This window comes from Python bivittatus, unplaced genomic scaffold (genome assembly GCF_059951505.1).
Source record: "Python bivittatus isolate LINGU-HERP-01145 unplaced genomic scaffold, Pbiv_v1 ctg000410_np1212, whole genome shotgun sequence".
NCBI classification, from domain to species: Eukaryota; Metazoa; Chordata; class Lepidosauria; order Squamata; family Pythonidae; genus Python; species Python bivittatus.
In genome coordinates, this window is record NW_028277067.1 from 9048998 (window position 1) to 9062438 (window position 13441).

The following is a 13441-nucleotide window of genomic DNA, read 5'->3' on the forward strand; positions in this document are numbered from 1 at the left end:
GATGTTGACATTTCTATTGTACAAAAGTTCAGCATATTTCTCTCTTTGCTTGACATTCTTTGAATCAGTTATAATCTGTCCACTGGCATCCTTTAGCATACCAGTTCAAGATTGGAACCTCCTTCTCAGTTTGGAAATCTTTTGGAAGACTTCCTTGTTTTTCCATGTCTTTTAGTGATGTCATTGAATACTGCTTCTTGTCTCTGAAATTCTTTAAGGTCCTTCCTGAGATCCTTGTCTTCTTTCTTGGCAATTTCTACTGTCCATTCTAGCATCCAGTTTGCTTTCTTTTGTTTCTTTGTCTTTGGCAGTCTCTTTTAACATTCATCCTTAACAACTCCCTTGATTTTATTTCACACAAAGTTCAGAACTTCACAGTAATTCCTGATGTTCTTGAAAATGATGGGCATTTGCTCAAGATCATATCACAGAAAGTGGTTGGATTTGTTTTTCCATTTTAGCTTGACTTGAACTTGCATATGAGCAATTCATGATCTGTTCCACAGTCAGTCCCTAGCCATGTCTTTGCTGAGCTCTTCTACTTCCTTCTACCAATAATATAGTCAGTTTGATATTTGTGTGCTTCCTCTGGTGATATCCATGTTTATAGGCATTGTTTTGGTTGTTTGAAGAATGTATTAGCAATGAAGAAATAATTGGCTTGGCAGAAACTCGTAAGTCATTCTCCTGCTTTATTTCTGTTTCCTAGGCCATACGGTCCAACTACATTTTCCTCATTACTATTTCCAACTTCAGCATTCCAGTGTTTAACCTCCAGCAACACATCTTGCCTGCATGTTCTGTCAATTTCAGTTTGAACTTGACCATAAAACTTATCAACCTCCTCTTTGGATTCAATGATTGGACCATCAGCTTGGATAACCATCATATTAAAGGGTTGTCCATGAAGTTTAACTGTTATTATTAGTCAGTGTTTGCATTGTACCCAAGTCCTGTCTTTGCTATATCCTTCCTCACTATGAAAGCAATGCTGTTCCTTATTTTTTGTGTCCTTAGTAAACAGTATGATCTGACTGAAAATGTCCAATTTCAGTCCTTTTCGATTTGCTGATGCCTAAGATATTAATGAGTAGTCAATTCACTTCATATTTCATTGGGCTGAGTATTCTTATGTTCATGTTTCTTATATTCTATGTTCATAATCTATTTCTACTGCTTCAGATTTTTTTTAACCTCCACAGAAGCAATAGTAACTCGACATCCTAAAGGCTTTAATCTAGATGCCTCAAAAACGCCATTAATATTCTGAAAGATCCTCAGCTTTTCCTCAATATCACATTGAGTGCCATTCAACTTGAGGGGCCCATTATCCAGCACTATGTCATCAATCACTTTACCTTTTCTATCTATGTGGTTTTCTTGGTAAAATACAGGAGTGGTTTACCATTGCCTTTTCCCACACAGTATGCCATCGTCACTAAAATCCATCTCCAACATCTTCCTATATTGCTGCTGCCATTATAGATGCTGTTTACTTTAGCTGGCCAGTTGAGATGGGGGGAGATAATAATTTACATCTGGCTTGCTTATGAGACCTATGGGCTCCCCCCCCCCCCTTACTGGTATAAATAAAGCTGTTTGGGATGGAAATGTGGGTTTTTTGGAGCATAGCTCTGTTCTCATAAGAGCTGAATAACTGCTCCCTTTTGAGAAAGCAGATACTAAAGCCCAGTGTTCCGGTTTCAAGAGGATATTTATTCCTTCACTTCAAAGTAGTGCTCCCTACAACCTCCTCTCCCTATAAGTAATCTGCACTTCATTTTGGTTTTCTTTCAGTTTCTTTATTTCTATATTTACTGTTTCAGAATGTTTGTCTGTCTTCGTCCTTCTTTCTGCCTCTTCTGCTGAGCAGGGGCACCTGGGCCGTCATCCTCTATTAAGGTCTTTTAACCATTTATGTTTTAATTTTAGCTCCTTTGGAGCAGTTTTGATGTCTTTGTGATCCCCCAGTACTTGTCTTGCTGTTACTGTCTTGTCTTTTTCAAGGATGACGGCCTTTTCTGCCCCCATTCCAACATACCTTTTGTCCCTTTCACACCCAGAGGTCTCCTGGAAATCACTTTGGAGTTAAAAGTGACAGGAATGAACTCTTGTTCCTCAATTTCTAAACTATTTTGGCCAAAACCTAAAATCTGCAAAGACCTAAAATCTGCCCATCCTTCCTTTAAAGGTCAGACATGTATGTGACCTTGTGCAGAGGCTGCCCGCATAATTGGCAAAATCAAAAGTTTCATTCCTTGGGTGAGAGGAGTTGCTTACTTACCAACATGAAATTCCTGTGAGCAGCTAGTTGGCACTCTTCCTGGCTTGCCCTATCCAAGATTGGGAGTGGGGATCTAATCTAATGAAAGCCCATGACTGATTATTTAAGTCATTTAAGCCCATGACTGATTATTGGTTTCTTCTTCTTGCCCTTATCAAAAGTTCTCCCATCAAACATCCCTGATTCTTTTTCTTCGCTGTTGAGATAAGTGGGAAGATGCCCTGACTCCCTCTCTGCTTTCCTTCCCTCCTCCAAAATCTGCGTAGATCCTGAGAGGACTAGCGCCCACATGATCTCAGCAGATGATGCAGAATATCCACGGGAATACCGGACCCTGGGCAACGGCACACGCCGCTTCTCCAACGTAGGGTTGGTGCACACCTCAGAACGTCGTCACACTGTCATTGCTGCCCAGAGTCTAGAAGCCCTCACAGGGCTCCAGAAATCTGAGATGGAACGCAAGAGGGATGCATTCATGGACCACTTGAAGAGCAAATACCCACAGCATGCCTTAGCAATTCGAGGACAGCAGGACAGGATCCGGGACCAGGTAAGAGCGGCCTTTCTCTATCACAAAAAATACTTTTCTCCTGACAAGTATAGGACGTAATCCACTCCTGATAGGTTTTCAGCCAATGTTTCCCCTAGACCAGTGTTTCTCAACCTTGGCAACTTTAAGATGTGTGGACTTCAACTCCAAGAATTTACTTGCCAGCATGCCAAGGTTGAGAAACATTGCCCTAGACCAAAACCAAACTGGGAATGTAATTTGGTTGTTTTCTTGTATATACAGTGTTCTCTTCCTGTTTCCTTAAAGCCTGAGTTTCTTGAGATGGCATGTTTCTGACAATGGTGTGAAATTTTTTTTTGCAATAACTAAGGTCCCAGACTCTTCATTTCCAGAAGTTATCTATATATTACAGATTTAAGTACATTTCAGATTTGTATATTCTTGGGATTATATATTATAGTCTTTATGAAGGCATTGTCAATATCTAATAATTCTGAAGCGCTCTCATGAATTTATGTTTTCCCAGATTTTTTTTTTTTTTTTTGGAAGAAACTACTAGAGCTAATCATTTCAGACTGATAGTGTAGCTATAATTAGCATTTTTACTAGCCTTCATTTCCATGATCTATTTGGAAAATTTTTATTGTGTACTATTATTAACTGTTTGGGGTTTTTAATGATGCTATTGTTATGCATTAATCTAAATTCTATCCCTTTGCCACTAATTGCAAAGGATTTTTTTCTTCTGTCATGGGCACTAGTAAATTGGTGGCTAAAGCAGCCTTTCCCAATGTTCTCCAGACTTCAAGCAAAATTGGCCTTTGCAGTCAGAACTGCAGAGGTAATCCTTTAGCTCAATAGATTATCAAAAATGGAAGCTATCGTGTTCCCAAATTTGAAGGATTCTAAGTACTGAAATGTAAAGTTTTAAGGTATTCCATTTCTCAAGGAGATGGTTCAGACAAGGACTCCTGTTGCACTTAACTTTGTTTTTTCTTTGTTATTATTCCAATACTAATTCCCCCCCCCCCCCCTTTATGGAGACTCTCCTTCAGGAATTGGTCTCTGTGTTCTTAAATATCCAAATCAATGTGATGCAATGTGATCTTTAAAAAATGAGAATCCTTTTAGCCTTTGAAGTTCACTTTTAGCTAAGATTAAATTAGGCTATGTGCAACGATTCTGTACTGGATTCATACTCACTTTTGGGGCAGATATACAACTGATTTACGTTTGGGAGTAATTCGTTTTTCAAGTTTCTAGGCAAAGGTAGCTCTACAAGTTGCTTAGCCCTTATAACAATCACAAAGTTACTTCCCTAGCTGCTTATGTGCCATGACCTATAATTTAATTCTGCTTTAGAGAAAACTAGGTCTTTTGGATGAAGATTAACAGGACCCAGAAGAAACTAAGAAACCCACCTAGGACCTGTCTTCCTATCTGTCCAGGCACAATGCCGATTGCCCTATTCAACAGGGAGCCATAAGGAAACTGGTTCATATTCAGTGGGGTTTGCTATTGTCAAGGAAAGACCAAGAGGCCATTAGGACCATGGAGAGCGTACTGCAGAGTTTGCTTGCTGAATCTACGGTTGCCAGAACTGTTGTTCCAGCAAGTAGCTGTAGCCCACTGATAATTTTAAAAGGTGGTTGGACCTAGCTCCATTCCTGTTGTAGCTTTAAAAAACCTGTGGTCATTTCTGAAGTCAGACTCTTGCATGGCTGAGGCCCAGAGGAAGCCATGGAAGAGTCATAGTCTAAATCAGCCTTCTACAATCTGGACATCTTTCAGATAGGATGTCAATTTCTAGAAATCTCAGGAATGGCAATAGTGGCTTGAGGAAGGTTGATCTAGTCTACAGGTGATGTCTTCAGGCTGTGAAGGTAACTGAATAGGTTACCCCAAAGTGGGGTGACCTAAGGTTTATTCTCTCTATTCTTTTAAAGGACTCACTGAACTTTTGATCTGGAAGACATGATACTGATTGCTTTTGACAATCAGAAAGCAATCTAGAGCAATGTTTAACATACACCCTGCAAAAAGTTTGTCTCTTTAGAAAACCCACAAATATGTAAAAGGATGCTTAAATGAATAAACATGCTTATCTTTTAAAAACAGTCATAAAAGGTCCAAATAGAGCCAATATGGTATTGTAGTTACGGTGCTAGAGTAGGATGGGAATGATCTGAGTTCAGCTTTATCTTCAGACCTGAAAACTCACAATATCACTTTGGGCCAGTCACTCTTTCTCAGACCTTTTGTGGGGATGAAATGAAGGGAGATCCCATGTAGGCTGCTTAGATGTTGGAAGATAGAAATCTAACAAATAAATATAAATAAATAAATCAAAATTACTGCAGCTTGGATTCAAGTATAAAAATCTATATTAGAGATTGTCTTTCTCTCTCTACATATGTATTTATTCAATACAATACAATACAATACAATACAATACAATACAATTTATTTATTTATTTATGGGGAAAGAAACAATTTATCTGCAACAGAAAATTCTACACATGCTTTCTATAGGGAGCTTTACTTAATGTATATTCTGGGACTCAGTATAGTAGGGGTTTTGTTTTGTTTTTTGGAGATGAAGATAATTATTATAATGAAGGAAGAAAGAGTGGGACAATTGCTGGGAAAAGTGACAGGACAGGACACTTCTCTAGGCCAGCCAAAGGGCTGCTTCTATTGCCTTCAAAGGCTTATGAGTGCATGTGGCAAATAAACAAACATGGAGAATGGAATACTAAAGTTAACATGGATGGTTTGCTAATCTTTAGTGTTCTACTTCCATTATTATTTTTGGGGTTTAATTAGGGTACATGGCATTTGTATTTATTCTTTAAAAAATTGGGAAAAATGACATTTTTGTAAGGTGTAGTGTACTCAAGGTGACCTTAATACTCAATATGACCTTAAGCCTCATGAAACCCATTGAATAAGAGCTGGGGATACCTCAGAATATAAAAAGAGATATGCTGGATTTGATCTCAGGGGGATCTAGTTCAGCTTTCTATTCCCACAGTGGTGATATCTTTGGAAAGCTTTCAAAAATAATATTAGTGCAATAGCACTTTTCTGCTCATGTTCCCTAGCAACTGGTTTGAGTGACATAGTGCCTATAATCTCAGAGATAATATATAGCCATCAGGACAAGTTGTCGCAGGTATGCATGTGTGTACACATATTAGGCCTGAGCTTCATTTGATGTTGAGGTCAATGTGAGAACATCTTTTCAACTCCAAAGACCAATCCCGGAAATCATGGTAGAATTTTAAAACATCTGGATAAGCACCTCTTGTTAAAGGACAAATCTTCTAACCTTTGCTAGTTTCAAGAGCCAAACTGCTGTCTGATTCTTAGATAGCATGTGGGTGGACATCATACCTTTGGGTGGAATGTTAAGTCCCAAGAGGTCCACTCAGTATTAGAAAAGTTGGAACTGTCAAGATCTTTCAGTATTCAAAGCATGAGCCTCCTAGTATCTATATTGTCATGGGCTATGAAAATAACTTTGGGAGACAGGAGGAAGAGCCATAGCCTAGACAATAATCTGATAAGAGATATCTCAGCCCACAGAAGAAATGGGGGTGGAGAAAGTGTCTCAGAAGGGCCCCTCCCTAGTTCTCTGGAAAGTAAAGGCAAGGAAGGGGAGAAATGCTTTCAGACTTGCAATATTTTGTTACTGTAACCATGCAGTAAAGGTAGTGTTAGTACTCATGGTTTTGGCTTCTTCTCTGGGCTACCTCAAAGGGCTGACATGTCCTGACATTCACACTTTTGTGTGCTGGACACTTCAGGATGAAAGAAGTGCTATACTACAACTTTTTGACCATTCTTGCCTCATAGGATCTTATATTTAAGGAACAGAAAAACAGATGGAGCATGAGGGGAGAAGACTAAATTAGATCAGAATTACATCACTTTTTTTTTGTTTTGTTTTTTTTACAAATATCCCCCTGCCCCCAGTTCTTTTCAGGAATATTTCCCTGCCAACCACACAATGCTTTAATTATCCATGACTGGAAAAACATGCAGGCACCATCCAGGTAATTTTATGAAGATTCTTCTGAGTGGGAAATAGCAAGTAGGGGACACTTTATTTGGAAATGGGCTGGAAGAAATGATTACATTCCTTCCTTCAGAACCCCAACCCCATTCTCTTCTACCCTGTCTATGGCTGTGCTTTTAAGCTTTCAAAAGATGTGAAAAGCACTCTGTTTCTCCCATAGCATTTTGTTTCTTGACTTTGACTAACATTAGTTTGTCCTCATTTGGGTGGCTTCCCAAGGTTAATACGTATTTTTCTGCCTGTCTAGTTATCTTACAATCCACAACATTCTTCTGACATTTCTTTCCTGCTTCACTTTGGATAGAATATTTGGTTTAGGCTTTCTCTCCTGAAGATCTGTTTCCCACAATTCTGTTTCACTCCAGTCCTAATCCTGCTGGGACTCATCAATTTTGAGGAAAAGCTTGACAATAAGGGATGGAGTAACAAATGGAAGCCGTGAACTCAGTTGAAAGAGACCACTTGGGATTATGATAATGAAGTTCTTTTAGTTGCTGCTTGGCTTTATGATTGCTGGGAGTGACACTAGTGGGACTGATTCACCTTGAAAAGCTTATTTTGAGCTTTCAAGTAATCTGAATTCTGGGCTGGAAGTCTATCAAAATCTGATATACCCTTAAAAGCAGTGTAGTCGGTTTAAGAAAACTCAGGCTTCATTGGGCTGTAGGTTATATACCAAGCTATAGGTTGTTTAATCATATTGAATAAACTCCAATTGATTGGATCATAAAAGTATGCTATAAACCACGGTTTAGAATTTGTAATGTCTGCATTAATATACTTGGCTAAGCTAAAATCAAAGATATCTCATTAGGGCTTAGGGTAGTATGAAATCCCAGTCCATATCTTTAGATAATGTCTCTGAATTCAATCTCATAGGGGGTCAGGATTTGGCATATAGCTTCAGACCTTGTCTGGAATTATCAGTGGAATTTCAAAATCCTCTAAAATGACACCAAACCTGTGGATTTTGTCCAGACTGATGACCCTGGGAAACAAACTTTTCATTTAAAAAGCTTTTAGGATGGCAAAGGTAGGTCTGAAAATGTGTGGTCAGACCAATATAGTCTAAAAACCATTCCTAATCCCCTCCTCCCTCCAGCCATGAATATCATGGGATTTATCCATATTTCTTTGCTCAAAATACTTCATCAGCTTGTTGTGGAGAAAAAAAATGAAGAAAGGAATTTTATATACACTGCCTTAAGCTTTTAGAGGAAAAGTGGGATTAAGTGTCATGATTGAATGAAGGAATGAATGGTCATGTGATTTCCTATAGACTCTGGGTAGACTTTTAGTGCTCTGTACAACTTTTCTGATCTGTCCAGTAACTAACAGAGGCTATCTATCTATCTATCTATCTATCTATCTATCTATCTATCATCGATATGATGAAACTAGAATCGAAATTTATGCTGAACTGTTTTTAGTAAGATGCCAAGAATCTTAGGATGAGGCAACATAGCAACAGCCATAAAAATAAACAATCCCATATAATGCATGCTAACCTGGATATAAGGCCTTAATAGAAGTTTATTATTGGTTTAAGAATTCATGTTCTTAAATATATATCCTTAAGATTGTATCCTTCTCTCAGTAAACAGTCTACTTGCAAGGGACTGTTTTTACTTCCCCATGTATCCCTATGTAACCAAGGTTGAAGTTTCCTGTGTCAACTGAACCCTGAATAGGTGCCATTCTTTTAACCCAAGTGCTGGGTCAGGAGGTGAATCGGTAGTATGTCTGGGTCAAAGACATGATATCTCTGATAGCACCTCTTAAGGATTCAGAAGACATGGTAAGCCTAACATAGCAGTCTCTGGGCTTTAAAATTAGTGCCCTGTGCACGATCATTAGCTGAGGTTTATAGCTAAGTATGCCCACGTAAACACAGTCAGGTATGATGAAAAGTTTTTCAGAAGGACCAGAAATGCCCCTGCTTCTCTTTTCTGTTTTGTCGCAGTCTAGTGGGCTTGTTTCTGAATTCATGGAATGCATATAATCCTGCTGTTGTATAAATTGCAGAATTCACATTTCCTTAAAGCAAAATGCTCATTCATTTTTGAAGACAAAGTGTTCTCTCATTTTTGTATGTTGGTATGATAACAAACATGTTCAGTAAAAAGTTATACTTTGAAAAAAAATCAGGAACAAATATGCAAAGCCCTAATGATAGGCTATCATCATTATCTATCTTCATTATTGGTTTCCATTCTAAAGCAAACACTGGATGACTTCATACAACACACCAAGCCAAAACCAAGCAAAATACATTTTGGCATGCATACAATTGGTTATTTGCCTCTTATTACAGCAGAATTACTTGTTATATCCCTTTTCAGTCAATTTTCCCCAGGATAATATAATAGTTCCCAGACTTGTGGAACTACATCTACCAGAATGGTCACTGGCTGTGCTGGCTTTGAATTCTAAAAACTATCCTTATACACCTGGATTCCCCAGGTCAGAGAAGGTTATTTTGACTTTCAGGCTCCAAGATGAGAATGACAATTTTTCTCTTGAAGCAAAGTTCATGATAGTGAGAGAAACCAGACTGAAACAGCAGATGGAGCTGCAGATCAAGAAGAACTGCTTTCTGGCTCCACGATGGAAACAATAAAAGAAACCAAAAGCCCATCCTGAGTGTCTTTGGCAGGGTAATGGGTGCTCTGGACCAGATGAGTGAAGGTTGAAAGCAAGGCCAGGAATATTTAGCTTCAGCTGTGTTGTCTGCATGGAGCTGAAGATACTTCGTGCCTGCTATCCAATCTTAATAAGCAAATGCAACAGAGCTGTTTTATAAACCACAGCATGCTTACATGATTCCATTTTTACTCCCTCACATGCCTCTCTTTAACCAAGGTTTTAGGCTTATCATGCTGTTTTTTTTTAAATTCTAAATAGGTGGTATCCCTTTAACTGCATTGCTTTAACAATGGTAGCAAAATGCTACTTATTTAATGTATTATGTTGCTGATTTTAGTGGTGGTAGTGGTGGTACTACTAGAAGAGTCTTAGATAGTCAAAGAAAATCTAATTCGCCCTGGGCATTATGGGGCAGATTGCTACTTTGCCGCTCAGCCTGCTCTTTCTCAAGCATGTCTGAGAAGCATCCGTAATTTCCTATATCTGTCCAAGCCTTTTTAAAAAAGCATTAAGGGATAGAAACTTGTTTTCAAAGGAAAGCGCAGCTGGGGAATTTTTGGAGTTGAAGTCCACACATCTTAAAGTTGCCAGGTTTGAGAAACACTGGCTGAATGCATGCGATTAGTAGCAGAGAAGCAATTACTTTCTCTTGGATATATGGCAAAGGTGTTGTCAGCTTTACCCTCAATAGGTGTAGATAATCTTTCATGGAGATGAAAACTGGAAGTATACACTAGGTTATTCCTCACAGCTCTAAGGTTAGCTAGCAATAATAACAGCAACTGTTGATGGTGAGAACAATGGCTTTACCTAACAGAGGAGACCTTTGTCAGCAAATACATTACCAGGGCTGCCATCAAGAAGTGGCTTTATCACTGGGGATCCACCAAGGCCTATATGCTAGTAGGGGGCAACTCAGGACCAATCTCTGAAACCCCTTAGTTGTGTTTCTCAACTTCCTTCTAAGCAAACAGTAAAGAGTAAGAAGATGGAGTATATTCTCTGCACCTTGTGCCTTCTCATCTGAGCAATATAAACTATTAGACCTAGCAAATAGATAGAAGAATTTTTGGGCACTCTCAAGATGGGGCGGGGGGGATAGCAGAGCTGATGCCATCTTTCCTAACAGCCTTTCAAAGCCTGAAGATGGCAATGCTCATTGCAATGTTCTTTGTGAAGTGTGTCAGTCCTGGTTTTGTTCTGGTTTTTGTCACTGAAAAAAGAAGAAAATTTGATCTTGCCTTATCGTGACGTTTAACCACATTTCTTCAGGGACATGGGATGATGAAGAAGGAGAAAAGTTGGTGGGAGGGAGAAAGAGAAATACACCTGTTATAATTAATGCAAATGAACGGTCCCAATTTAGCACATCTCATTTGCATACATGTAAACAGTATGTATGAGATGCATATTACTGTAAGCTAAATTCAAGGTGCTGGCTGGTTATCTTTGCAAAGTGCTGTAGTTAACCATGGTGATTGTTCTCAGTTTTATTAAGTTTGTGGCTGTCTCTTTAAAAAAATGTTTTGATAATGTGTTCTTTGAGCTTCTGGAACAACTTGCTTTTTCTATAATTCAGTATTAAGGATTCAGTTCTGACAATCAGATCACAATGGAATATACTATCCTTTGAATGAACAAATCTCAGTGGCAGCCAGATGTGTCCTTGTTCAACCAAGGCTAGGACATCAGCTATTCTCATACCTGGAAAATCCAGATTTCATGGGGATGACCAATGCTTTAATTATATCACATAGATTATTGTAAAGTGCTCTATGTAGTCTTTGAAAGGTATTCAGAAAATGCAGTTGATCAGCCTGATTGCAGGCTAGTTGTTGACAGAGACTATATACAGTAAGCATGGGATTCCCCTGTTGGAACTGTGTGGTGAGCTTCCAATTTGTTTTTGGTATAACTCAAAGTACAGCCAGGCACAAATGGCCTTCATCAGTTCTCTGCCAGGTGTGTTGACAGAGAAATTGGGTGGACAATTTCTTGGACTATCTCTAGGGAAAAGAGAAATTCACCAACAGTTTCTCAAGGGAAGGGCTTTTCCTTAGCAGTTTTAGTGCTGCTACTGAAAAACCCCCATGGGAGGAGTTCTCTGTGATGTCCTCCCTTGGGATTAAATTGAGATGTGGGAAGTTTGAAGGCTACAGATTGTCAGTGAGATGCATATACAAGTGAAGGCATGACATGCACACATACTGCACTTACCCACCTCATAACTAAATAAGTAAAGGAAATAGCACTCCATTCTTGGGAATTTTGCTAATAGTCCCTTCTCCTTTGAAAGAAGGTTTGAAAGCACATTTTCTTTCATCAAACTGAATGATTACTGATGGAGAGAAGGATTTCTTTGCCTTGCTCCATTGGTTGTTTTTAAAACTCTGAATGGTTAAGTGTCTGGTTATTTAAAGGGCCACCTGTTCCTTTACAAGTCAGCTGGCCTGTTTACTGAAATGTTCTTTAGAAACTCTCTTCTGTGTGCTAATAACTCTTGAGATACATCACCGAGGGTTTAAGGAGAAAGTCTTTTTGGTGGCTCTGAACTCCCTTTCAAGGGAGGCCCATTTTCCACTATTGTTTTCAGAAGTTAGTGAAGACTTACCTTTTTAGGAAGCCATTCAGTACAAAATTTTACTTGCTGTTTTAATTGGTCTATTAATATTAAAATATTTTGATAGCTGTTGCATGGTTCTATTCTGCTGCTGTTTTTGTTATGTTGCAAATTGGATTTGTAAATTGTTAAATTACTGTTGGATCGCATAGTATTTCTCACAGACAAGACATCAGTATAAATAAAAATACGTCAGATTTGGAATAGATCATTATATTATACCATGACTGAAGTTAGTTTAAGATCCTGACTTAATCCAAACTTAGTAACCACAGTTTTTCATTTCAGAAGTAACAGAATATTTCCAGCAAGAAAGTTGGAAAAGTTGATTGTAGTCCCAAAGTTAATTTTGTCTCATGTTATTAAGTCAAGATTTACACACCTCAATGAAGTCTCTGCTTTTCAAGTAACAGGCAGTGTTTAGCTGCTAAGGCAAGATTTAACTCGGTTTTCTAATGTATTTGGAATCTAAACCAGAGTTAAAGCAACAACATTTGATTAATATCAGCTATGCTTATATACATCTGCATTCAGCCACAGAGAAATATGCATTTGTTTGTCAGATTTGGTAATTCACAAAGGATTTTCATGCTTTCTTCCATATTGACTAGTTTTCTGGGTACAGAATGCTTAACATCAGGAATAGAATGTCATGGCATGCTCCTAAAAGAGGAGAGAGGATTTGGGAGAAAAAAGTGACATATCCTTTCTATATCCAACTGCAGGCTTTACCGGGTGTGATTTCTAAGCACTTACTACTAGAGTTCAAACCTAATTCCCCAAGCTCGCATGAGAGAAATCCTGTAAGAAGACTAAGGAGGCTTTTCCTAAAGGCATGAAGGTGGCTTAGATCTATAAAAATGACTTGATGGGAAGAGAGAGTGTATCTTGCAGAGAATCCCTGCAGGTCTCTTTTTTCTCCATTCATAAAGTTGACATGCTATCATCTTTAGCTACAGAGTTCTTCACACAACTACTTTATATTCAACATCCACTCTTTTTGTACTGTGTGACTGTAAGGGAAGCTGGCCTTTTTACAATTCTAGTTAATTTTGAATCTCTCTTCTTTTGAACCTGACTTTATTTACATTCTTTGCAGTGGATGCCATTACCAATTAATTCTCATTGCCACTGTATTGAATTAGGGATATTTATTTATTGTGAGTGTGTATGTGTATGTATACAGAGTAAAAGCCTTGCTGAAGATGTAAAAAATAGTGGCAAAGTTTATCCAACTGTACAAGGGTAGAATATAGTATGTATTTTGCATTCCTGTAAAGCATTACGTTCTACTTTTAA

General features: G+C 38.4%; 1 protein-coding gene across 1 annotated transcript in view; it reads left to right on the forward strand.

Annotated features, from left to right (window-relative positions):
* SRCIN1 (SRC kinase signaling inhibitor 1) overlaps nucleotides 1-13441 on the forward strand; it is a 237664-nt gene that overhangs the window by 98985 nt on the left and 125238 nt on the right. Inside the window, exon 4 of the mRNA XM_088143286.1 lies at nucleotides 2551-2834. Coding sequence (XP_087999412.1) covers nucleotides 2551-2834 — 284 coding nt within the window. The remainder of the gene's footprint in view (nucleotides 1-2550; nucleotides 2835-13441) is intronic.